This window comes from Felis catus, chromosome F1 (assembly GCF_018350175.1).
Source record: "Felis catus isolate Fca126 chromosome F1, F.catus_Fca126_mat1.0, whole genome shotgun sequence".
In the NCBI taxonomy this organism is placed as follows: Eukaryota; Metazoa; Chordata; class Mammalia; order Carnivora; family Felidae; genus Felis; species Felis catus.
In genome coordinates this window covers 27,112,006-27,139,646 of record NC_058384.1, presented here as the reverse complement: position 1 = coordinate 27,139,646, position 27,641 = coordinate 27,112,006, and the positions used below count along the sequence as shown (strand labels likewise).

Here is a 27,641-nt window from a genome sequence, read left to right as displayed (position 1 = left end):
AAGAGTCTCTTATGCTTTGGCTTCAAGAAGATTTTAAAACAGCAAATCAAACCCAAATGAAAGTAGAAGGAAGGAAACATAAAGAACAGAAATTAATGGAATAGAAAACAAAGTCGAGAAAATTAACAAGCCAAAGTTAGTTCTTTAAAAAGACGAATAAAATTGATAAATGTCTAAACATGACTTTTTTATTAATGTTTATTTTTATTTTGAGAGAGAGAGAGTGCCAGCAGGGTAGGGGCAGAGAAAGAGGGAGAGAGAGAATCCCAAGCAGGGTCCACACTGTCAGCACAGAGCCCAAAGTGGGGCTTGATCCCACAAACTATGAAGTCATGACCTGAGCCAAAACCAAGAGTTGGACACTCAACCGACTGAGCTACCCAGGCACCCCTAAACATGAATGATTAAGCAAAAGAGGAAAGAATGCACAAATTACAAATAACAAAAATCCTCAAGATATATTTTATGCCAGTAAGTTAAAAAATTTACATGGAGGGGTACCTGGGTGGCTCAGTCGGTTAGGCGTCCGACTTTGGCTCAGGTCATGATCTCTCAGTTCGTGAGTTTGAGTCCCATGTCAGACTCTGTGCCAACAGCTCAGAACGTGGAGCCTGCTTCAGATTCTGTGTCTCCCTCTTGTCTCCCTCAAAAATAATAAATAAACCTTAAAAAATTGACATGGAATGGACAAATTCCTTGAGAAGCACTGTTTATCAAAACCAATAAAATAGAAAATCTGATAGGCTTATATCTGTTAAAGAAATTATATTCATATTAAACTTCTCATGAGGAAAATGGTAGGCCCAAGGAATTCCTCCAGAAATATGAGGAAATGTTACCAGTTTTACACAAAACTCTTCCAGAGAAAAGAGGCAATAAAAGGAACACTTCCCAGTTCCATTTTGTCCAACCAGCATGGCTTTGATCTCTAAACCTAGGAGGACATTCCAAGGAAGACCAGTCTGTCTCCTGTAAAGAAATGCAAAACTCCTGAAGAGAATATTAGCTAGTGAATCCAACAGTATATAAAAAGCGTAGTACATCATAGCATAGTACATCGCAAGTTAGTTTCATTCTAGGAATGTGAGATTTAATATTCAAAAATCACTAACATTTAAAAATTAATCTGTGTTAACTCACCACATTAACAGAATAAAGGGAGAAAAATCTTCAGATATGTAGAAAACAATACTGAGAAAAGTCAATACTTGTTCATAAATAATTTAAAGATTATCTACAAAAAACATAAATAAGGTTATATTTAATGGGAAAACACTGTAAGCTCTCCCTTGAGATCAGGAATGAGATTATTATGCCTGTTGTGACTTGTTTTTAACATCATACTGAAAATATAGGTAGTGCATTGGGGAGACAGTGTAAGAATTAGAAAGGAAAAAATTAATTACTCACCCATGACATGATTGCATATGCAGAAAATTCAAAAGAATTTACACAAAAGCTTTAAAATAAGCATAGCTATGTCCCTGAATATAAGGTTAATATAAATAAAAATGTAATGTTCTAACAAACAGTCCCAAGCAACTAGAAAATGAAATTTTAGCAAACATACCACTGTGAGTTGCATCAGAATATATCAAATACCTAGGAATAAATTTAATGAATGATTATGTGTATGAAAATTGACAAGCCAGTTCTATAATTTACATGGAAACAGTAAGGATCAAGAATAGCCAAGACTAGGGGCACTTGGGTGACTCAGTTGGTTGAGCATCCAACCTCAGCTCAGGTCATGATCTCGTGGTTCATGAGTTTGAGCCCCACGTCAGGCTCTCTGCTGACAACTCAGAGCCTGCCTGGAGCCTGCTTCAGATTCTGTTTTTCCCTCTCTCTCTGCCCCTCCCCTGCTCATGTTCTGTCTCTCTGTCTCTCAAAAATGAATAAACATTAAAAAAAAAAAAAAAAAGTAGCCAAGACTATGCTGAAAAGAAAAAAGTTATAGGACTTATACTCTCAAATATCAAGACTTCCTATGTAGCCACTGTAATTAAAACAGTGTCTAGTGTTAGTGAAAGAATAGACAAATGGTCCACTGGAACAGAAAAGGGAGTCCAGAAACAGTTCCACACATACATTGACATTACCTGATTTATGACAAAAGTGACTAAATAATAGTGGAGAAAAAGAGGTTCTTTAGTAAGTGATATTGAATCAACTGAGCTGGCTATCCATATGGGGGGAAAATGAATCTTGACTCTCACCGCATACTGTATACAAAATCTATTCCATTGCAGAACTAAATATGAAAGGTATGGGGCACCTGGGTGGCTCAGTCAGATTAAGCATTTGACTTTGACTCAGGTCGTGATCTCACAGTTTGTGAGTTCAAGCCCTGCCATTGGGCTCTCCCCCTGTCAGCAACAGAGCCCACTTTGGGTGCGCGCTCTCTCTCTCTCTCTCTCTCTCTCTCTCTCTCTCTCTCTGCCTCCTGTCTCTCTCTCTCAAAAATAAGTAAACATTAGAAATAAATGAATGCGTGAATGAATAAGAAAGATAAATCAATAAGAAAGGTAAATCAGTAAACTCTCTAGAACATAGGACGGCACCTAAAGGCAGCTTTGGGGGTGTGATAATGTTATATTTTTTTTTTATTTCTGAGTGGTAATTGTAAAGTGTGATCACTTTATAATAACCAGGTTGCACACTTAATAATTTGCACACTTTTGTATATCTATAGTATACTTGAATTAAAATGCTTATTTTTTTTAAAAAAGCAGGATTATCGTCAAATCCTTTTAAAAAAAAAAGGATTAACGTCAGAGAAGTGGCAGTTTAACAGCTGACTTCTCAAAAGTAACAATGAAAACCAGAAGTCATTAAAATGATATTTTCAGAGGCCCCTGGGTGGCTCAGTTAAGCATCTGACTCTTGAGCTCAGCTCGGGTCTTGATCCCAGGGTCATAAGTAAAAGCCCCACATTGGGCTCCATGCTGGTCATGGAGCCTACTTAAAAAAAGAAAGTATAAAATGATATTTTCAATGTGCTGAAAGAAAACAATTGCCTACCTAGAACTCTTTATCCACTGGAAATACGTTTCACAAGTGAAAGTGAAATAAAGATATTTTCAGATGTGTATAGCATTCCTCTGAGTCAGGGTGGGCACATCTATCAGGGTGGTCTGATAAAATAAGACAGCGTCTGGAAACTGTGCTTGCTGCTGTCAGTACTTTCTCCAAACCATGTGTCAACCCCTCTTCTTCACTTTCCCAAATCTCTAGGTCTAGGACCTGAAACTCTCCATCACTACAAGACCTACTCCCTTCCCACTTCTTTCTCGTCCACATATGATGCTGCTTTATAAATTGAAAAAAAAAATGTTTTTTTATAGATAAAAAAAAATTCCTTTTTGAGGTTCTTATTTCATTTTTCCTTTAAAATTATCTGCTTAATAATAGACTCAGATGTTCTATCACCCATTTAAAACAAAAGCAAGGAGCCTCCTTTGAATCTACTTTCCTCCTCCAATTCATGCCCATTTCTGTCTCCTTTACAACAAAACTCTTCAAAAGATGTCTGTACTTGCTGTCTCCACTCTCACACTCCTCCCCCATTCTCCCTTTAATTCAACTCGTCTTTTTTCCCAATACTCAAACTAAATTGCTTGTGTTAATAATCTTGTGTTAATAATAACAGTAATAATAACAATAGCAGCAAACATGTATTGCCCACTATGTGCCTGGCACTGTTCTGAGCCCTTTATGTGTATCAACTTATTGACTCCTCAGAACAATCTTCTGAGGTAGATACTGTTACTGTCCCACGTTACTCATGACACTGAAGCATAGGTTAAGTAACTCATCCAAGGTCATTACACCTAGGAAATGATGGAGTCATGATTCGAATCTAGACAGTCGTTCAGAATCTATGCTCTTGTATCATACTGCCTCTTTGTTTTGCTAAATCCAGTGTCTGTTCTTGATACTGACCTTACTTTACTTTTTTCACGTCATTTCTCAGAAGCCAAACTCCTATGTCTCCCTGGCTATTTCTTCTTAACTCCTTTACTGGTTCTTCTTCCTCTTCCCAAGTTATAAATATTGGGAGTGTTCCAGGGTTGAATCCTCTGCCCTCTTCTTTCCTCCACTTACATTATTCTTAATCCCATGACTTGAAATAACTGTCTTTATGCAGTCTCCAGCCCTAGACTCTGCCTTGAACTGCAGACACATAGCCATCCCGCTGCTGTATTTTCCCCTTGGAATTTTCCTTTTGTCTATGCCGTTCTTATTCCCTCCCCTCCCCACCACACCATCTTTTCCTGTTTTAATATTCTAACCTTTAATTCCTTGTTTTTGTTTCTTGAATGGACACTTGATACACTGGGAGGTTTACAGGTTACAACAGTATGTTCAAATTTTATAAGTAATTTACCTACCTACCCTATTTTGCTAAGGCGATTTGTGTGGAACTTCTTCCGCCTGGAGAATGAACATCTGAATAACTGTGGTGAATTCCGTGCCGTGCGGGACATTTCTGTGGCTCCTCTGAATGCAGATGACCAGACACTCCTAGAACAGATGATGGACCAGGATGACGGGGTACGAAACCGCCAGAAAAACCGTCCGTGGAAGTATAGCCAGAGCATATCCCTGCGCCGGCCTCGCCTCGCTTCTCAGTATGTATGGCTTCCGCTTTTCTGAAACGAATTTCCTTCAGGTGTTAGTACTGGTTAACAATTAAGCTAAGATGGTATCAGGTTGAACCACATGAATTTACTGGCATTCAACCATTTTAATTCCTCTACATTATCTTTCATCAAAAAATTGAAGTGAATATGGCCCCTGCTTATAGAGTGGTTATGATGGGATTTAGACCAGTTTCCTCACAAAAAGAGCTCTTACATATGAATAGCTTATATAAATATAAGCCATTGTGTTTATTTTCTTACTAAATACCCACAGCAGTATTTTTATAAGTCATTAACTTTGTATGATCCTAAAAGGAACAATAATGTAGAATATATTGTGGCTGCATTTGGAATCTAGAGATTTCACAGTGGATGGGAATGACGTTGAGCATGAGCAGTTTTCTAAAGGATAAGAGAGTGCTTGACTAGGCCAGAGGCACAGGATGAAAACATAAGGGTAGAAATGAGGGGCAGAGAGAAAAGCCATGTGACTAGAACTAGAGTAAGAAAATTTAGCCGAATAGATGAAGTATAATTGTAAAAGGCTGGAAAAAACAAGCTTGATCCTATAGGCAGGAAGGAGTCAGAGAATTTTTTTTCATGAAAGAATGACAGGAAAGTAGTATTTTCATGAGTTTTAATGGCACTGTTCAAAATATGTTGGGAAAGGGGACACTAAAGGCCAGAATACCAACTGGAAGGCCACTGCAATATTCTTACATTTCAGACATAGAGGACTTGGGTTAGGATGCTTTACAGTAGGACTAAAAATAATAGAAGGAGATGTTTTAGAGGAATTAAAAAAAAAAAAATAGGAAGTGGTAATAGTAACCCATAGGTAGAAGGGGGCAGAGTACAAATTGCTCAGGCTTCAAATAGAATTTGAAAAGAAAGTACAGAAAAGAAGGGCAGAAAACAGGAAGCTAAGACTGAGGAAACATGGGCAAGAGAAAAAAGAAGTAAAGGATTGGGAAAGGAATGGCCAGGGAGGTGAGTGGGAAGAACATCAAAACAAAGCATGATACGATTATGGTGAGGAAGTAGAGTTTGAAGCAGGAGGAGGGGCACTACGGGTTGGTAGGTGGGGTCAGCAGGGTAAGTGCTGAAAAGAACTGGAGGACTAGGCAGTTAGTTGTCTCATTGAGCTACTAAATGTGGATGGCTGATCCTTATTAGTCACCAGCAGAGGGCAGTCTAAACATATGTTATTTCTGCTTCAGAAACGAGGAAGCTTTTTGGCACTAGATTATTACGTTCAGTTTCAGGTGTTAAGTGGAAAAACACTGAGATATTAGATTGCAACCAGAAGAAGATGTTTAAAACAATGGAGCAGAGGGGCACTTGGGTGGCACACTCGGTTAAGCATCCACTCTTGTTTTCAGTTCAGGTTATGATCTCATGGTTCGTGAGATCAGTTTCCTCACTGACTGTGGAGCTTGCTTAGGATTCTGTCTCCCCCTGTGTCCCTCCTCCCACTTATGCTCTCTCGCTCTCCCTAAAATAAATAAAAACTTAAAAAACAATGGAACAGGTTATGTGCAATGGAGAGAGCAGAGAATCTAAAATAAATTCTGAGTTTGAGTACAGACTTTGTGACTCATGCAACCTTTAGCACACTCTTTACCTTTTTGAACGTCAGTTTTCCACCTCTGTCAAGTGGGAGTAATAATACCCACTTCACTAAGTACCACTTGTACCTCATAGGACTTAGGAATTTAAAAGTATCTTAACATTATCTTATCCCACTTTTCATCTAGTAGAAGAATCTCTTCTAATGCATCCTGATGAGATGGTCATCATATGCTGATTGACAGTTGTCAATGATAATGAAGTTTATATAGATGGGGCACCTGATTTTATTATTGGATGGTTATTGTGGCTAATAGCTTCTGTTGGGCTGAAATATGCTTCACTGTAACTTCAACCAGTTGATGCTAGTTCTAACATAACTTTCCAACATAACTTCCTCCCTCTGCTACATTATACTTAGTCAACTTTTTGGAGACAAATGTCATGCCTCTCCTTAGGTCTTCTCTTTTGCTGGCTTACTCACCTTGTTTCGTGTGTACCTCAAATGGCAGTATTTCTATCAACCTCATCATAATTTGTTTAATACTTTGCTGATGTTTATTTCATCCATTTTCTCACTTGATATTGACACTATCTCCATGAGGTAAAAGTACTATTATATAAATAGGTATTATTATTCCTGCTTTACAGAGATGAAAATTAACACTCCAAAAGTTACATCATACAGAGTCAATACTCAAACTCAGGTCTTTTCCTTTTATTTTTATTCAAGTATAAACATACAGTGTTATGTTAGTTTCAGGTGTACAATATAGTGATTCAACATTTCCATGCATTACTCAGCACTCATCACAATAAGTGTATTCTTAATCCCCTTTATCTGTCTCACCCCTCCTTCCACCCACCTCCTCTCTGGCAATCAGCAGTTCTCTATATGTAAGAGTCTGGGTTTTTTGTTTGTGTTCTTTTTTTTTTTTTTTTACATTGTTCACTTGTTTTGTTTCTTAAATTCCATATGTGAGTGAAATCATATGGTATTTGTCTTTCTCTGATTTATTTCACTTAGCATCATACCCTCTAGGTCCATCCATGTTGTTGCAAATGGTAAGATTTCATTATTTTTTTATGGCTGATCAACTCAGATCTTCTCATTTTGGATAATTTCTCTCTCTGTTGCACATGACCTGCCATTTTTCTTTTTACCTTCCTCTGGTTGCAGTCTATTTTCTTAATGTTTTTCCAATAATACCTGAAATTGAACATGAAACTCCAAGAATAGTCCATCTGGTGCAGTATATAATGCCCTTTTACAATGTATTTTTTTTAATGTTTGTTTATTTTTTGAGAAAGAGCAGAGAGAGAGAGCAGGCAGGGGAGAGATAGAGAAAGGAGACACAGAATCTGACGCAGGCTCCAGGCTCGGAGCTGTCAGCATAGAGCCCAATGTGGGGCTCGAACTCATGAACTGTGAGATTGTGACCTGAACTGAAGTCGGACACTTAACCTAGTGAGCCACCCAGGCGCCCCTACAATGTTTTTTAATGGTGGTAAGATTGGAAATGTATCCAATACCATGACATGTTTGTATTTTAATAATGGACTATGTGCTTTTTTTCCCCCTAGATCCAAGGCTCGTGACACTAAGGTATTGATAGAAGACACAGATGATGAAGCTAACACTTGAAGCCTCTGGTCTAGTTTAACATCTTTGGTTTTCCTACTCTACAATTCTTTCTTCGACCAACGCAACCTCTAGTACCTTTCCAGCCGAAAACAGGAGAAGACACATAACACATTTTCCGAGCTCTTCCAGATCGGATCCTATGGACTCCAAACAAGCTCACTGTGTTTCTTTTCTTTTCTTCTGGTTTAATTTTCATTTTCTATTTTTAAAAACAAATATTTACTTCATTTTGCCAATCAGAGGACATTTTAAGGAACAAAAACATAGTATCTTATGGATTGTTTACAATCACAAGGACACAGATACCTATCAGGATGAAGAACAGGCATTGCAAGGACCCTCTGATGGGACGGTACCGAGATACCTCGGCTTCCGCTTGGCCCGGTTTTGACTGGTTGAAACCGGACATTGGTTTTTAACTTTTTTGTCCGTTTATGTGGAGAATTTTTTCCTTTCCTTCATACCCAGCGCAAAAGCACTGGCTGCACTTGCAGGGAAAGTGCAACTTAGAGCAGTACCTTCATTCACGAAGCTACTTTTTAATTTGATGTAACTTTTCTTATTTTGGGGAGGGTTGCTGGGTGGGTGGGAAATATGATGTATTTGTTGCATATAGTTTTCTCATTATTTATGAAACTTAACCATAAAAGAATGATATAACTCCTGTGCAATGAAGGTGGTAACAGTGAAAGAAGACAGGGGAAACTAATGTTGGACCGCATTTGAGGGTTTAGTCCACAATACCTCTTTCATGAGATAACTTGCACCACTTTGACTTTGATTTTTCTTTCTTTTTTTTTTTTTTTAATTTTAAGCCAAAGTTTTATTACTGAGTTTTTAAGTTGCTGCTGCTTTAGAATCCTGAGCATGTCTCTCCTAACAAAGCATCTATATACTTCCACACAACTGGTTGAAATTTTTTAAGAGGTCTGATACTTTTTTGTTTAAGGAACAGATGTGGAATATATTTGCCCATACTCCAACCATAACAACTGAAGTTATGCCTTATTAAGCTTCAGCATTTAGGGTAATTGAAACCTTTCCTAACTCTGAGTTAGAAGATAAAGCTATTTCAGAGACTGCCTACACTTTTGTTGGATATTTTTTCATCTGGACTCACTACTTTAGCCAAAATTTGATCAAATTGAAAGTCTGTCTTGGGGAAACCGTATATTTGAGAGCAAAGAACAAATAATCCTTCCTCTTTCACATTACATTAATAAAACAGACCTTGGCAGCCATTTCTCCCAGCAGTTTTAAAGGATAAATATTGTATTTCATGCCCTCCTGTGAGAGAAAGCCTGCTTTTAAGATTTTGGGGGTCTAAACTTGGGTCATAAACAAAAAGTACATTTCTTAGACATTTCAGACTCTCATGGTTTGTGCACAGTGCCCATTTTTACTTCCTTGTCTAATTTCTTTCCTGTTTTCCTAAATCATCCAAATAAGCCCCAACCTTAAAGGATTTTACTTTCTTGAATGTGGTTGGCACTAAATTGAGCATTTTGTTATCTATCAAAATTAATATAAATTCCAGGAAAAAGTGAAGTGTGTTTTAATCCTCCCATCCCCCTAGATCCAGTTGAAGATTCCAGCATCAACATCAGTGGATTCGTGAGAGTAAATTACTTCTGTCGTTTAGACGAGAGACAAACGAGCTGTTATCACTTCCTTAGTCTTAAACACGTGGGTGTTACCCATTAATAAGCCCCTTTTGTCATCTGCCCTTCTGCCATGTATTGTAGGTCTTCACTCATACCTGTCGTGATCCAGTAGGTTATATTCAAGTCAACTGTTACTGCCAAAATTCCATCCACTATTTGTTAACTGACAAATAGTTCGTTTCCAAAGGAGTTTATTCCAGTTTTATTCTGATAAACTTCCAAATTTTTTCCCTTTCCAAATTGAGATTTTTTTCTGAAAAATCATACAAATTTTTGGCTTTTGTTGTTTTTTTATGTTTTGCCAAGCAATGTTTGTTGGCCCAAAAACTGAAGCGGGATAGTTTAATTACCTCTCTCTTTTTTTCTTTTTTTTTTTTTTTTTTTTTAGTTTAAATAAATTGAATCATCATAATCAGTGGTAACAATTTAGTGACCCAAAATAGATTAAAGGTTGCATTATTTATACTTGGGATTTTTTTTTCTATTTTGTATTTGTACTTTAAAACTATGGGGGAAATATCACTGGTCTGTCGAGAAATAACAGTAATTATTACTGAGTTAGATAAGTCCAGTGGACCAGTCATTTCTTGTACAAATAAAACTGGTGGTACTAATTAATGTGTATCTAGAGCAATTTGAATTGTCAACTTCATTTTCTATTATTAGTAAAACTATATAATGACACACATGAAGTCTTACAGTTGACTTTTGGTATTTGAACTCCCCAGTGTTTTTATTTCAGTGTATCCTACGGCCAATTTGGTCTTTTTTCAATTGTTACGATCCTAGGCCCTAATCAGTATTATTTTTTCATAGATAATACAATGTTAGAATTCCTTTTCTGATATGTTTGTCCTGTAAGCGTAGTCTATTCAAGAATGATAAGATTTCTGTAACTTTCAGCTTAGCATGACAGATGCCCGAATAAGTATTGAAACACACAGCTTCGTTTTCCTCCTAAAGCTGTAAAGAGAAAAGAGGGCTATTCCTCATCAAGAGGAAGAGTTTGGGAGACAATATACATTTAAATTTTTTTCTTTGAAAAAAAAGGCAATGTACATTTTTCTCTTCTAAATTTTATATGCCCTAGCAGTTGCCAATGCTGTGTCCTACCTGATATTTTATTGGAGGCGTCTGTACACTGAAACTCTTAGAACTCTTAGGAAATTAATATCACAGGGTCATTTTAAAGGAGCAGCAATCTAACCAAAGGTAAAACTTTATCTGATTTTAGGTTTGGAAATTCTAGTTTTATTTTATTTGAGAATCAATTTATGTCATCAGTTTAAATACTCCCCAAAGGAATGAAAAGGAAGTATAAATAATAAAGTTCGTTGACATGTGTAAAGAAATTGGAAGACCCAGAAAAAATGGCTTATTTTCTACTCACAAGTATGCACCTATACTTAAGCCTGCCTGTGCCATTAGGATGGAATGAATAGTTGATGGTTTCATGCCATACAGAGAGACAATAAAATGATCAAAAATTAAGTCATTGTTAATTGGGTTATAATGGTAATTTTTAAATTTGGAAAGAAGTTAAAAACCCATAAACAACTTACTTTCCTAGTATCTCATTTTTCTTAAGAAAGCTGCTTAACTTCAGATTCAGAAGCAATGATGTAAGAGAATGCCTGACACCTCATCAGTAACCTATATGGACTCTTAAAGAAGGACCTAGTCCCTAGGATCCATAACTGCCCCAAATTTTCAACTTGAGAGTTTTAAGATTTTAACAGATTTTACCAGAAGTAAGTTGTGGATGTATGGTATCCTTTCACCATGGTTTGGTCAAAGTACATTTATGATAATGAGAAAGCAGTTCATCCTTTCTTAACAAGTGAAGTAAAACAAGTTAAGAATAAAAAAAAAGTGACATCACTGAGTTGTACAGGCATCAGATTAACAGACATTTAGTTGAAGAAAAATAAAATAATTGTGGAGATAGCAGAGAGGAGCAGGAAGATGTTGGATCCTGGCAGCAAGAAGCAGGACAGTTAGGAAAGTGTGTGAGCTCAGTGGCATTGGTGATGCCTCGCCGTTTCTCCTCTCAGTGGTTATGTTGCTGGTAGAGACCTGCCTCTATTTTCCCATCATTTTTCATTATTTTGCATTATTCAAGAAATGGTTCTTTATGCCCAAATGCAATTTTCTAAGCAATAACTGAAAACTTATTAGTCTAAGGAAAATAATTGAGAAAATAACCATATCCATGGCATTATTTTATTCAAAAACTTATTATTCTCTGAAGTGATTACACTTTGTTTGATAAACAGATTTCAGATTATGATTCTCCTTAATTTGCATGAAAGTTGCCTGTCTTAGAAAATAAGTACTTCTTGCTATATAGCATATTTAAATTTTTTAAATTAAGATTGCTTCTCAGATTCAAAAACAAAAAAGTTCAATCTATGGCCTTTTCAACTACAAAATCATCACAGTTTTCTCAAACCTAATAAAAAAGCCAGCATCATTACATATAAGATCTGTAGTCACTAGGTTAAGACAATACAAATCATTGTAGAACTTGAGAAAATGGTGAAGAAGAATCAAATTTACCAGCTTAGTTCATTTTATGATGCATCTAAATTTTATTTCTTGATTATGATGATTAGGAGAGTTAGAGTTAAAATGAGATTTTATAAATTACTTCACACATTTCTGCATTTCAGGTGTCCATCTTGGTAGTAAATCTTAAAAGCTAACTTTCTGCCTTATATTTTCAATCTATATATACAGTGTCAGAGCACAGTGATAATGTGGGATAGAATTGATTATATTAGAGCATAAGACATTTGTAATGGTCAGTGCTACAAACCAATAATTTAACTGGCATTAAACCACATCTACTCACCAAACGTGAACAAGTAAAATAATCTCATTAGATTGGGAAGAGCTTAATTTAAGTGATGAGAGGTTTGCCTGGGATTGGAGATGAGCCTGCTGATTGGTACAGTTCATAATGGCCTTTCTTACATAAGTTGGCAAAACTCTGATAGCTGAGTTGCCCCTTAAGAATCTTCCAGAATATATTTGCATACTTATGGTGGAAGAGGAAGTGAGAGGGACAAGATGAGAGTTTCCCCTGAAGTGAAGAGGAACATTATACTAATTTTCATCTAAAGTATGTTTCCTTGTGGCAGACCTTTGGTTTATTTTATTAGTATATCAGAGCCACCTTCAGTTTTTTATGGTGCCATCAACCTAAGGAGGACAATCAAATAACCAATTGGTTGCCTTGGATTTAGTGTGTCTGCTAATTACAGTCTCATCTTGTATACCTTCAAACCAGTTACTTGACTAAACTTCCACCATATTACCTTAGTTCTATGCCCTTTCCTCTGTACAACCGCAAATCAGAGGGGAGACTTAGTACCAGAAAGGTGTAGACTTCTAAGAAAAAGCAAGGATTCCATCTCACTACCGAAACTTCCTGAAGTTCCTACCCAAATGTCCCTGATTGTCCTGTGGCAACACCAGCATGGTGGGAATAGGGAGAAAGATTGTAAGGAATCCTGAAAGAATCCTGTAATTGGTCATGACATTGTTATTCTTTTGAACTGTAAAGTAAAATTGTGAGCCACTCACATTTGCAAAAAAAAAAAAAAAAGCAGAATTCAAGCTTTATCACATTGTTAAGATTAATTTCTTGCTATATTCTGGATTAGCACAGAAGCTTGTATCAAGACTATTTAGGAGGGGAATAGGGTGTAAAATGTATCTGTCTTTTCAAACCCTCTCCCTCTAGTCATGTTTCCTTCACCCCCTACCACATTGTGTTGGTCAAATGATACTATCTATGAAACCCTGAGCTATAGTTGTCAAAAGTAACTGGAATGTGATTAGTTCTCTGTGGGTGCTTCTTTCCCTCTTTTTTCTCCCTTGCTTTCTTTCTTACTCTCTCCACTCTGGTAAATGGAAAAGGTGACGTCAAAGAATTGATGCTTGCTTGGACTCATGTTGTATCTGTGACTATGCTATTAGCTGTCTCCTTTTTCCTTATATGGGTAGAATTCTTACGACGTGTGGAGTTCCCTTCTTGATAAGTAGGTTAAATGCACAATGTGGTACTGTTTTATAGTTTCTAGATGGTTGTATAAAGCAAAAAGTTAATGTGGTTTTGTGTTTTTAAAAGAAAATAAGTGATTGGTTACAAACTCTGTCCTTTTTTCATTATTACAAGCTCTGTTTTCCAACAGTTTGCTGACTCCTTTGTCATTGGTGAATGGCTTGTGTGATTGTGTTTTTCTCTCTGGGTTTCTTGGATTCCTGAACATGATTCTTCTAACTTGGACTAACTTGTAGGAGGGTTTAGGGCAAACAGACTTCAAGGGTGAAAAAATTTTTAACTCTTACTAAATTAAAAAATAATCTTAAATGGCCTTTTTTCTTTAGATAATATTAGGCATCTAATGGATTGATGCAACAGGTCTTTTTTTAATATACACAGAATCTCAAGTATTAGGTGAAATGATATGTTGTATTTTGGAGAGCTGGACTCCTGTTACCACTACATATCCATGTAGAGAGGAGACAGTAGCTGTAGGGCGATGAGATTGGATGGCTTTTCTAAGTGTCATTGATGCCTGCAGAAGGATAATAAACAGCTGAGGGCAAGTACCAGACAATTGAAAGCCAAATGTGGAAACAGAGGGCCTCTTTAGTTGCATACAAAGTTCATTTCGTACAGTGGAAGACAAAGAGAAAGGAAGAGAAAATGAAGACCAAGCCAGAACTTAATAGAGTAACAGAATTTCAGACAGTTACACAACCAAGGCAGGTCTGTTATGCAAGGTCAGTGTCCTCACTGGGAAAATGGGGCACATCAGATGCAACATCTAGTTGGATCCCTCCCCCCACCCCTGCAAAGATTTTGATTCCACAACCCCCTAGGAAAAGTCTGAGTCTATAGACATATTAACCCATAATCCTTACTAGCACACCCCATCCCCTCTCCATGATGGGAGACAGTAAAGAGGCTTCTCTTGTGCAAGACAGCACATGCACCCCTGAGGATTCTCATAACTCAGCTGGAGACATGCTGGGCCAGCTAAGGGAGGATAGGGACTATACACTAAAGGAGCCATAAGACAGTCTACAGATATTGATAGGAGTTGGAGGAGATCCTGAGGCTGCTTGAAGAGAGGAGCCAGAATATAAGATTGAATAGAGAAGAGTTTTTAAATTGGAAGTGCTCCCCAAGATACAGAATTTAACTCCCTAGCAAAGATTCCAGGAGTTGGTGCCAACTTGCTACTAGCATGGCTCCTAGAAACATGGAAAAAGTGATGGCCCGTGTTATTGAGCGGAATTAAAATTCCAGAATTGCCTTGGCAGACAGTGAAGGTAGGGCTAAAAGCTCAGGAAAGGGGGTGCTCTGGATACACTATGGCTGGAAGCCCAAAAGGACAGACCATGGACAAAGGTCCTAAGGGGTACACTGTTCAGAGGTGCACTAGCATCACTAAAAATTCAGAGTTGACTCTTCTGTGAAGATACCACCACAGAGCAATGTTGTTTGATAGCAGTGGGGATGATAAGACTGAAACATTAGAGCCAGATGGCAGCACAAAACCATCCAAAGCCAGGAAGTCACAATTACTGTCATCACTGGCAAGGTCAGAGTGGCAGCCGACAGGGTCAGAACCATAGAAAGTTAAGAGAATGATTACTAGAACAGTGTCCCTAGAAACGATATGGTTGGGCAGTCACCCAGCTTGTACTACTCAGCTTATACTAGCAGAAGAAATAAACAATGGACAACTACAAAGCTGAGGGCAGTTGCCCCAATAAAAGTTCACAATCCCTTGCCCGATTTCTGAACCTGAGCCAGTTTTCAGACCCACAACTGCTGACAGAAGAGGTGGCTGGGTCCATATGCTGCAATATCATGGCAAGTACACACAATAATGATTGGTAACTGTGCTTTAGGGAAAAGGAAATAGACATTTGATGACAGTTGGACATAGGGCCTGAGTTGTTATTGATGGCCCAAGACCTGAATCATCATGGCCCCCATGTTACAGTGGGTCTGATGATAGTGGCCAGATAATAAATGTAGTCCTGACCAATGTCCAGTTTATAGAGATCCACAGCATCCATGGTCAGTCTGCCAATATATAACTGGAATGACCTATTTTGCAGTTGGCCCAACCCCCGCTTTGCATACTTGGTCGGCAAAATAACAGCTATCCTGGGAAAGGCCAAGTGGAAGTGTCTTAAATTAACCTTCCACCCCAGACATATAAAAATGTAAAGTCATATTGTAGGGAGTGGAGAATAGAGATTTATTGCCATATTCTATTCATCAATTCCTCTCAATCCTTATTATTTTGACCAGTCTGGTCTCTGAAAGAACCAGATGGAATAGGAAGGGCCACTAGACTATCACAATCTCAGATATAATAACCCCAATTGCAGGCCAGTGCCTGCATTAGACCAGATCAATATCACCTCAAGGATATAGTATACAGCCATTGATTTGATGACGGTATTCTTTTCTCTTTCAATCAGAACAAAAGATCAGAAAGAATTCCCATTTCCATGGAAGTAATATACATTACAGTTTTACTCCAAGGCCATATTAAGTTCAAACATATTGGTACCATCTGGACACCCACGGAATGTCACATTTATCTATTACATCAGTAATATTATATTGACAGGATCAGATGGGCAAGAGGTGGCTAGCTCACTGGAGACCTTTATAAGACATGTGTGTTTCAGAGAGTTGGAGCTAAACCCTGAGATAATTCAGGAGCTGTAACATGTTCAGGAGTCCAAGAATCAGGTCTAGTAACCAGGACATGTGTAAAACAAAAGTCAAATTATTACATCTTGTACCTCAGCATGAAGATGGAAACATGCCTGGTAAGCCTCTTCAAGTTCTTGAGTCAGCATATTCAATACCTAGAGATACCGTTTTGATTCACGGCACCTTGTGACATAGAAGGCAGCCAGCTTCAAGTGAGTCCCAGAGCAGAAAAGGCCTCTGCAACCAGCCCATGCTACCATGCAGGTAATCCCGCTCCTTGGGCCATATGATCTGACAGACCTCATGGGATTAGAGTGAGGAAAGACATCATGTGGAGTTTGTGACAAGCTCCAATGAGAGAATCACAATGCAAGTTCCCAAGGCTCCCAGCAAGGCCATGCCATCTGTAGTGAAGAATTGTATGCCTTTGGAAAACAACTCCAAATGTGCTAGGGGGCCCTAGTAGAAAGAGTCAACAACTAATTTTGTCCCTAAAACTGCCCATCAAATGCAGCACCCTATAAGACCTGGTGAGACTGACCCAGGGACGATCCATCATAAAGTGGAAGTGGTACCTCCAGGATTGAGCACAAGCAGGATGAGAGGGCACAAGCAGGCTGTGCTAGCAGGTAATTCAGACTGTCATCTACCATGATTGCCCAAGAGTTCCTCTTTCAGGACACATCTATAGAAGTATGAGGGATCCTGTAAGACTGACTGAAAGGAGGGAAAAACCCGAGTTGTTTCATGGCTGGGTCAAGTCCACGTGTGAAAGCTGAAATTGGATAGCAGCTGTATTACAGGCTCACACAGGGGTAGCATTGAAAAACAGGAATGAGAGAAAATTCTCCCAATGCTCAGAGCTTTGAATATTGCACTTGGTCATCCACTTGGTGTAGAAAAGAGAAGTGCCCCAAGGTTAGAATATATAGTGGCAAATGGCTTGGCTAACTGATGAGGAAAAACAGGAAAATTAGGGATAAGGGGCCTGGGGTAGGGGTATGTGGATGGACTTATAGAAGTGGGCTTGGAGGAGGCACCTGGGTGGCTCAGTTGGTTAAGCATTCCACTTTGGCTCAGGTCATGATCTCACGGTTTATGAGTTTGAGCCCTGCATCAGGCTCTGTGCTGACAGCTCAGAGCCTGGAGCCTGCTTCATATTCTGTGTGTGTGTGTCTCTCTCTCTGCCCCTCCCTGCTCACGCTCTCTCTGTCTCTCTCAAAAATGAATAAACTTCAAAAACAAAATTTAGAAGTGGACTTAAAGTAGGAACATCTTTGTATCATATGATTACATCCCCAGAGAGCATCCGCCATTGATGAGGAAGAGGACAAGCAATTAGATGACTCAGCCCACCGACCTCAACCAGCCTCTCTCATCGGCCACTCTAGTGTTGGCACAATGGAAATATGAACAAAGTGTCGGAGCAGAGATGAAGGTTATCCATGGGCCAATGGCACAGACTCTCACTTACCAAAGATAATTTGGCTACTGCTGCCACTGGAGATATCCCGCCTACTGCAGCGAGCAGCACCAAGTCCCCAGTGTGACGCCATATTGGTTGCTCTTCCTCAAGAGACAAACCCGTCACTTGGCAACAAGTTGACCGCATTGAGCCCTTTCCATCCTGGAAAGGTCAGAAGTCTGTTCTTTGTTCTCAGCATATGTACATATTCAGGTCACGGATTCCTGACCACAGAGTCTCAAATAGCACCACCATGTGAAGGCTTACAGAATGTTCAATCCACTGGCATGGGCTTCTGTATAATATCGCCTCAGACTAGAAGACCAACTTAACAGCATAGAAGTTATGTGAAAGAGCTCATGACCATGGGATTCGCTTTATCGTAGCATACAATTCATCACCTAGAAGCTGCCAGCCTGACCTAGCTAAAGTACCATATCAGAGGTAATATTCTGTGAGTATGGGTGTCACCCTCCAGGATTCAGTATATGCACTGAGTCAAAAACCTATATATGGTACCGTGCCCACAAAAAGGACACAAGGGTCTGAGTCCCAAGGAGTAGCCGCACTTACCATCCTATTTATTAATCCACTTTCTGCTTTCTTTCCCCCTTACTCTGAGCTCTGCAGGCTTTGCAGTCCCGCTGAATTGTGAGCTTCCTATGTCCAAGCACTAGCAGGCAAGAGTAACCTTGTCAATAGTGTAACTGACCTGATCATCAGGAAGAGGAAGGGCTGCTATTACACGATGTGGGCAGAGAAGAAATCTGTTTGGCACCCAGGTGTAGAAAAGATGTTTTTGTTTCAGTGGATGCTATGCATCATTTATAGCATACTTTTCCAGATTATCAGATTCTGGTCATGTTCCATGTCTTCAAGCTCTTTTTCAACTCTTTGTAAATTGTAGGTAATTATACGTAAATGCTGTCTCGTCTGGTAGTGATTTTGATTGACTTCCCCCTGTTGGAAAAAAAAAAAATTGGTCTCTACTTGCAATTCATCCCAACATTCCTTAATGCCAAGTATGCCTGTGCTCTTTTGACTTTCTTGAATACACACATACAATAATACACATATAATTCATTCATCTTTGTGGCTGAGAGTCCTGATTTTTTTTTCTAAAAATAAAATTATCTTTTAACATATGTGACTTGGGCACATCTGGTACTCTCTTGCCCAATAGTGGCTGTAAATAGAGAGCCATAGAAACCTCAGCTTACAAAGGGGCTCGCGCCCCTAGAGATGAGGTATGGGTCCTATCAGACTAGCTTCTGAAGCCAGGAGGAATGGTAACTGATGATGAAAGGCATCCACAATGGATGAGCATCACTTGTGACCCAGAATCCCACTGCACCATTTGGGGCTGGCTCATCCTACTAATTTCTCTCTTCTGAGTTTCTTCTCAGGAAGAAAAGCTCACCAGAATCCTGAAAGAACTGCTGTCTGAACGTGTATGGAAAAGCAAACTGAATGGCACAAAGAGTGAACTATGGTGGACACAGAAACGCACTGCCCAGACCTCTCTCCAAGAAAGGACCTGTTTCGCAGGTGTGGGCACAGGTCTGGGGGCTACGGGAAACAGTGTCTGAACTGACAGCTCCTTCAAGGTCGGCCTCAGCGGCAGAGAGCTGCCTCACCCAAAACCATGCCCTTCCTAGGGCAACCCACACACGTTCAGTGACTAGACAAATCCACATGGAGTGAGTGTACTTTATACCGGGCACATAGAAGCACAGCCATCTTGTCCCCACACACGACACTCTGAGCTACCACATTCGCTCCAGAGCTCCATGCTGGGTTGGCCAAGGTTTTGTCAGCCCTGCACTGCAGTTCAACTTCTCCCTGTCCCCATCCTCCTTCTCCCCCTTCATTTCACAGCTGCAGATCTCTAACAAACACCATCCACCCCCAACCCCCTCTCACTGCCTTCTTTTGGAAACCTACCCTGAAGTGCTAGTCTCTTGCTTCTAATCCATCTTGCCTCTACCCTCTGGAACGTCGTTTGGTTTGTTTTTTTTAAACACTCATCCAACCGTGTCATTTCATCAGTGACTCAAAATCATCAGTGACTTATCAAACCAGGGTATTTGTTCCTCTAGGTATGCCAGGAGATACGAGAAGTCAAAAATTGTACTCTCCCGTAATTTTAAACGTTACCTACAATCAGTTCTATGCATTGTAGGACACGAGGCCCGTTGGAATCTTACCTCCGTCTGTTAGGCCACCCTCACCTCTGTCTGTTCTCAAAATGGAACCTCTAGGAAGGCATGTGTCTCTGTCTCTGTGCGTGAGGCTGATTCTCCAGAGAACTCTCCCCTCCTGCTCTTTACCTGCCCAGGCAGTGCCAGCGAGCAATACTTCTCACTTACTCCTTCAAGAAGATTAACGTGCCCCCATTATTATTCCCCATTAGAACGCTTCCTTATCTTTTTTTTTCCTTTTTTTAATTGAAGTACAGTCAACACACAATGTTACATGAGTTTCAAGTGCATTAACATAGTGACTGGACACCTCTCTACATTATGCTATCCTCATCACAAGTGTAGCTACCATCTGGCACCATACGACGCCATTGTCATTGACTGGATTCCTTATGCTGTACCTTTCATCGCCATGACTTATTAATGCCGTGACTGGAAGCCTATACCTCCCACTCTCCTTCACCCATTTTGCCCACCTCCCTACCCCCTTTTCTCTGGCAACTATCAGTGTGTTCTCTGTATTTATGGGTCTGTTTCTGCTTTTTTGGGGTTCATTCATTTGCTTTGTTTTTTAGATTCCACACAGAAGTAAAATCGTATGGTATTTTTCTTTCTCTGTCTGACTTTTGCACTTCGCATTTTACCCTCTAGGTCCATCCACGTTGTTGCAAATGGAAGATCTCATCCTTTTTTATGGCTGAGTGATAGAGCACTCCTTATCTTTACTAAATCTGGTAACTTTGGGAAGCCTGGGTGGCTCAGTCGGTTGAGCGTCCAACTTTGGCTCTGGTCATGATTTTGCAGTTCGTGAGTTAGAGCCCCGCGTCGGGCTCTGTGCTGGCCGCTCAGAGCCTGAAGCCTGCTCCAGATTCTGTGTTTCCCTCTCTCTCTCTCTCTGCCCCTTCCTCACTCATGCTCGGTCTCTCTCTGTCTCTCAAAAATGAATAAACGTTAAAAAAATTTTTTTCAAATAAAAAATAAATCTGGTAACTTTTCAGTCTTCCCACCACTTCAACACCCCCCCCCCTTCATGCTAGACTGTTCTCAAGGGCTAGAATGCTATCTATTTTTCTGTCTTTGGTGTCCAGCCATAATGCCTAGCTTACATTAGGAAAGATTAATTGAATAAGTTGAACAAATTCATCAAAAGATAACTTTTTGTGTATGGATGCTAATAGCTATATTCATAATTGCCAAAAACTGAAAACAAGAAAATATCCATCTATAGGTAAATGAATAAACAAATTGGGTATATAGTCTTAGTCTGGTAAGGCTACCCCAACAAAATATTACACACTGTGTAGCTTAAACCACAGAAATTTATTTTTTATTGTTCTGGAGTCCAAGATCAAGGTATCAGCAGATTTGGTTACTCCAGAGGCCTCTCTCCTTGACTTGCTGATGACTATCTTCTCACTGTGTCCTCACATGGCCCTTTCTCTGTGGATGTGTCAAAAGATAGTTTTTAAAAGAGAGTGTAATCATGCCTCTCCTATAGCTATAAAATGGACACATGTCAGAAATTTTATTTAGGTCATTAATTAATGAGAGAACCAGTACAATGTTACAACCTACTTAAAAGAGAATCCAAAACACGGGCAAACATATAGACATCTGGAATGTTGAGAAAAACTTATAAATAAATGCAAAATCAGCAATATTTGGCTGGTCAATATTCATGGGGCAATTTCTCTAAATGCAGCTGGCATTTCTATGGATAAAAACCATTTGTACTACTATCCATTTTTCTACAACTTATAGAATTCTAAAGGAACTTAAATAATCTGGAAGGAGGCACTAGATGGTCCCCCCAATAATCTTTTTGGTCCATGTCAGCATCTTTCACGTTTTCCCCTATAGTTTAATTAATGGCTAACCCCTCCACCCCAAATTATACATTTATTTATCAAGCCGTGTGACACAACTTTTTACAAGCCACACAACAAAATGCTCTAGTCTCAAAAACCCTGGAGAAAAATCCTTTTCAGCTTTAGCCAGTTAGCTAAAGCCTGCAGCCTGGTTGAGGTCCTGGGGCAAATGGAATCCCCCTCAGTTGTCCTTGTTTCCTCTAAATCTTCACAGAAATGGCCCGACACTTAGTAAGAGATATCATCTCAATATCAATATTAGCAAGGGAAAGACTTTTTGTCTTAGATGCTCCATATCAAAGAGTGAGAAAAAGCTAACCATCTTTTTGGTGATGTGTAGGGATCTACCAAACATGATTTTCTTCCTGGGGAAGAAAGAAAACTCGTGGGCCCAGCTCCCAAGGCTGGTGCCGAAATGGAGCTGGATGTTGGGGGAGAAATGTCGGGGGAGGGACCCAAGGGAGAGAAGGGAGAATAGGAATCCAGAGGGGTGATTCTGAGTGAACAGCATCTTTTTTTTTTATGTTTATTTATTTTTGAGAGAGACACAGAGTGTAAACAAGGGAGGGGCGGAGAGAGAGGGAGATACAGAATCCGAAGCAGGCTCCAGGCTCTGAGCCATCAGCACAGAGCTGGACATGAGACTCAAACTCACGAACAGTAGTGAGATGGTGACCTGAGCCGAAATCAATGCTTAACCGACTGAGCCACCCAGATGCCCCTTAAGTGAACAGCATCTTGAAGGGAAAAGTAAACAGCAATGAACTGTACAGACGTCTGTAGACATGGCTGCTTATGAAGAGGCGATGCGGGGCTCAATCAGAGCAGGACTTCGCACATATAAAATCAGAGCTTTCAAGGGCTTGAAAACCCCCAGACACTGGCCCTGCCAGAAGGCTTTCTAAGAAGTTGCACAGAATCCACTTGGGCCTGATCTCCGAGCCTACTTGACTCAGAGCTCCGCTTCCCTTAGCTCACTACAGATGGTACTTGACACCCTGTCTTAGCCCACTGACACCCTTTCCCAGGATGCTCTGAAAAGGGCCACTGTGTCACAGCCGTTCCATACCTTAAACACACGCCTCCACACACAAGCCGAGACCTCTCCCAGGAGCTTCTTGAGGACACCCTAACATCCCCGCTGTCCCACTCACCCCTTTGCTCCCTACCACAGCACTTTTAAATTGGTTTGGGGCCCCAACCTCTTGAGTCAGGAGCGCCTTACCTTTTCATTACCAGCTGATCTCTTTATTACTTTTACAGATACTAAGTTTGTTAAAAAAAAAAAATCTGTCCAACAAACCTACCATATTTATTGCATAATAATCCTTGTCCCCCTGACAACAAATGCTGCCATACTGACTTGATACAATACCAGTCACAAGCAAAGACACTTCTCATGGTAAATGTATAATTTCCATTAGACCTCTTTAAATATTAGAAATAGCTTATGCTTTTCTCCCCATTAGGTGTCTGAGGACCCCAGGTTGGGAACTTCCGAGGGCTAATGCTGTCTGGGTGCCAATCAAGTCTCCCTAGCTCTCCCTTTTCACAGATGGGCAAACTGAGGCTGTTAGTTTTAGGGTGCATTGACATAATCAAATTGACAAAGAATCAGAGTATAAATTGGGTTTTTTTTTTTTAAAGTCTCCCCTTTTTGGTCGCTAACTCATAGTACTAGGTTTTCTAAAATAAATAAAATAAAATAAAATAAAATAAAATAAATAAAATAAAATAAAATAAAATAAATAAAATAAAAATAAAATAAAATAAAACAAAATAAAATAAATAAAATAAAATAGAGCTGGGAGGGGCTGCTCCTTGGCCCTGAGGGAGGCTTCTCTGCTTACAGTGTGGACCTTTCTGTGGGATCTTGGAAAGCGCTGTACAGCAGCTGCCTGCTCCCCCCAACCCCCGGGGTGGAGAGGCCTGGCCGATCCTGGTGAGAAGAAACCTGAGAGGCCATCTGGTCAGGTGGTCCCAAAGTGGACATCCCAGGATGTCGATTGTTATTTTGAGGGAAACAGCTTCTATGGTCAATTACTTTTGAGGAAGGCAGGGTGAAACAAAGGCAAACTCATTTAGTCTGTTTTTGTTTTGTTTTGTTTTGTTGTTAGTTCAAAACTTCCCTGAACCTCTGAAATGCCTTTGGGCCTAATGACCTGCCAGGAAGATGAGATAGCCTATATTATTACCCAAGTTTATGGGACCTGATTTCTCTTTGTCATAGGAGACATACGATGATAAATAGAGACAGAGTCTTTGCCCTCATAAAGCTTACATTCTTGAAGGCAAGATGGACAATAAGAGAGTTGCTGAATGAAATCTTGCCATTTGCAATTACGTGGGTGGAACTGGAGGGTATCATGCTAAGCGAAATAAGTCAGTCAGAGAAAGACAAACATCATATGACTTCACTCATATGAGGAATTTAAGATACAAAACAGATGAACATAAGGGAAGGGAAGCAAAAATGATATACAAACAGGAGGGGGACAAAACAGAAAAGACTTAAATACAGAGAACAAACAGAGGGTTGCTGGAGGGGCTGTGGGTGGGGGGATGGGCTAAATGGGCAAGGGGCATTAAGGAGGGCACTTGTTGGGATGAGCACTGGGTATTGTATGTAGGGGATGAATCACTGGAATCTACTCCTGAAATCATGACTGCACTATATGCTAACTAACTTGGATGTAAACTAAATATATATATAATATATATATAATATATAATATATATATTATTATATATTTTAATAAAGTTACTGAATAAAATAATTATTGACTATAATATCTAACCTCCACCTAGGAATAGGGATCTGACTCAGAGGGGTGAGGTATATTTCGCTGACTCCTTATCTCTACCCCACTGTGGAGTACTGTTTACCCAGTTCTATCTCCCTGATGCCCGGGAGACTCATACTGTTCCCTGCAAGGGACAATACCACCAATCAGGGAAGATGCTTACTGACCCAGTAAACTTAAAACAAGAAGAGCCACTTCCTTTATTTGATGGCTTACAGAAGGAAGACAGTGATAAGTGGTCCTCTAAAATTAAATGGCAGAGAGAATGTTGATTGATACTCTCAGAGAGGAAAGTTATTCCTCTAAATGCTTTTTATAACATTATAATGACTCCTTTTCTGCCTATGTAAAAAGCCTGAAAATATCAAAAAGTATAAATTACCCAGGCCTCAAACTCAGAGATGAATATTTTGATGTATTTTCTGTCTTATTTTGTATACAGATAGAGAAGTACAAATGTAGATTTCACATACTTGTTTTATATACTTAAAATCCAACTGTAGATTGTTTCATATCCTGCTTCTTTGCATAACGCTATTATTACATGAGCATGTTCCTTTTAAAAATTTTTTTACTTATTTTTTGCATGAGCATATTCCTATTACACACATTTCAAAATAGGACTTACTTCTAATGGCTACATAATGCTCTACCTTTTGAAGATATCATCATTTCCATTTTAGTTGGACATTTGGGTTGTTCCAATATTTTGCTCCTATAAATAATGCCAAATGAACTTCCTTTTATCAAATCTTTGTCCTCATTTTTTAGTTCCTTAACACAGATCTTAAGAAAGACGGGGGCACCGGGGTGACCCAGTCGGTTAAGCATTCAGCTTTTGATTTTGGCTCAGGTCATGATCTCATGGTTCAGGAAATCAAATGCCTGTCTGACTCTGCTGACAGCACAGCAAAGATTCTCTCTCTCTCTCTCCCTCTCTCTCTGCCCCTCCCCTGCTCCTGCTGTCTCTGTCTCTCTCTCAAAAGAAATAAACTTTAAAAAAAAGAAAGAAAGAAAGAAAAACATTGCTTTGTCCAGAGCTGTTAGCATACTTCAGACCCCTGTTTCATAATGCCACATTGTCTTTAAAAGTGCTATATCCCCACAAGCAGTATATGAGAAAGCTCATCTAACTGTATTCTCCTCAATGTTCAGTATTAACATTGAAACATGTTTTGCTATTTTAAAGTGTTAAAATGATAACTTTGGGATAGTTTGTTTTCATTTCTCTGTTTTCTAATGATTTTAAACATACCATTTTACGGTTATTCACTGTTTATAGTCCCTCTTCTATAAACTGTTTATGTACTTTGCTCATTTTTCTTTTCTTTATTTTGTTTTACTTTTTTTAAGTTTATTTATTTATTTTGACCGAGAGAGTGCGTGAGCAGGGAAGGGGCAGAAAGAGAGGGGGGAGAGAGAGAATCCCAAGCCGGCTCCTCACTGTCAGTGCAGAGCCCAGTGTGGGGCTAGAATTCACAAATTGTGAGATCATGACCTGAGCCGAAATCAAGAGTCTGAAGCTTAACTGACTGAGCCACCCAAGGGTCCCTTTCCTCTGCTCTTTAATGTAGTGGTATCACATTGTGATTTAATTTACACTCGTCTAATGACTAATAATTTTGAGCACCTATTCACATGTTTGTTGATCATTTGAATATCCTCCTTGTGAAATGCCTGTTCAAGTCTTTGGTCCATTTTAAAAATTGGTTTCTGTCTTTCCTTGATTTTAACAAGTTCAGGTATATAGTGGCCATATATAGATATTGCAAACATTTTCTCCAAGTCTGTGGTTTGCCTTTTCAGTATCTTAAAGATGATTTTTGACAGAGATTCATAATTTTGACAAAGTCCAATTTATCACTTCTGTCTGAAAATTAGTACTTCTTGTGCCCCCTGAGGGAAGATTTTCCTGACCCAACACCATAAAGATATTGTCCTGTTTTCTCCTAGAAGCTTGATTGTTTTGGCTTCCGTATTTTGTTCTAGAATCAATCTCAAATTACTTTTTGTGAATGGTATGAGGTAGGGGTCAAGGGGTCCAGGTTTATTTCCTTTCTGATATGGATATACAATTGACCTCTCATTGATAATTGAAAAGACTATCCTCTCTTGCAATGCACTGCTGTAGAGCCTTGGTTGTACATCAGGAGACTGTGCCTGCGTGAGTCTGTTTCTGGACACTCTATTCTATTTGTCTATACTTTTACCAATACCACATTGTCTGAATTGGAGTCATTTTATTGTAAGTCTTGAGATCTACTAGCATAAGTCCTCCAGCACTGTTCTTTTTAAGAATTGTCTTAACAATTTTATATCCTTTACATGTCCATATAAACTTTAGGATCAGCTTGTCAACTGCTACCAGAAATAAAACCTATTGTAATACAGACCAGAATGCATTGAGTACTGTTATGAGTTGAGCTGTGTCCCCCAAAATTTATACGTGGAAGTCTTAACTCTCAATACCTCAGAATGTGCCCTTGTTTGGAAATAGGACCGTTGCTAGATGTAATTAGTTAAGATGAGGTCATACCAGAGTAGGATGAGTCCCTAATCCAATATGACTATGTCCTTATACGAACAGGAGATTTGGACACAGACCCTCACACAGTGAGAATACCACGTGAAGACTCAAGTTGTATTGCCACAAGCCAACTACCAGAAGCTAGAAGAGAGGCCTGAACCTAGAGCCTTCAGATGGATCATGGCCCTGCTGAGACCTTGATTTTGGACTTGGGGCTTCCAGAACTGTGAGACAATACATTTTTGTTGTGTAAGCCACCCAGTTTGGGGCACTTCATTACCACAGCCCTACCAGACTATAAAACGAATACTTAGATCAATCCTGGAGGAACTGACATCTTAACAACAGTAAGTTTTCTGATCAATGAACGTGGCGTATTCCTCCACTTATTCACATTTCTTTAATTTCTCCCAGTAACGTTTTGTAGTTTTCAATGTAAAGTCTTCCCAATGATCTTTGTCAGGTTTTATTCCTAGGCATTTGATGATTGATGCTTTC

The 27,641-nt window shown here is 39.4% G+C and overlaps 2 protein-coding genes and 1 long non-coding RNA gene across 5 annotated transcripts in view; 2 read left to right on the top strand and 1 right to left on the bottom strand.

Annotated features, from left to right (window-relative positions):
* The window catches only part of XPR1 (xenotropic and polytropic retrovirus receptor 1), a 217,096-nt gene extending 203,374 nt beyond the window's left edge, over window positions 1-13,722 (top strand). For all 3 annotated transcript variants that reach the window (XM_011290988.4, XM_045048517.1, XM_045048516.1), the window contains exons 14-15: window positions 4,413-4,634; window positions 7,800-13,722. In XM_011290988.4, coding sequence (XP_011289290.1) covers window positions 4,413-4,634; window positions 7,800-7,860 — 283 coding nt within the window. In that variant the 3' untranslated portion in view covers window positions 7,861-13,722. The remainder of the gene's footprint in view (window positions 1-4,412; window positions 4,635-7,799) is intronic.
* Window positions 675-8,061, bottom strand: LOC123382718. Its single transcript, XR_006591551.1, has 3 exons — window positions 7,936-8,061; window positions 4,399-4,655; window positions 675-969 (listed from the first exon to the last, which is right to left on the bottom strand). It is a non-coding gene; the product is annotated as an uncharacterized LOC123382718 (long non-coding RNA).
* A 3,725-nt stretch (window positions 13,723-17,447) lies between the features above and the next one.
* The window catches only part of KIAA1614 (uncharacterized protein KIAA1614 homolog), a 58,726-nt gene continuing 48,532 nt past the window's right edge, over window positions 17,448-27,641 (top strand). The window contains exons 1-3 of the mRNA XM_045048514.1: window positions 17,448-18,187; window positions 19,150-19,291; window positions 27,204-27,490. The gene's annotated coding sequence lies outside the window, so the exon portion shown is untranslated. The remainder of the gene's footprint in view (window positions 18,188-19,149; window positions 19,292-27,203; window positions 27,491-27,641) is intronic.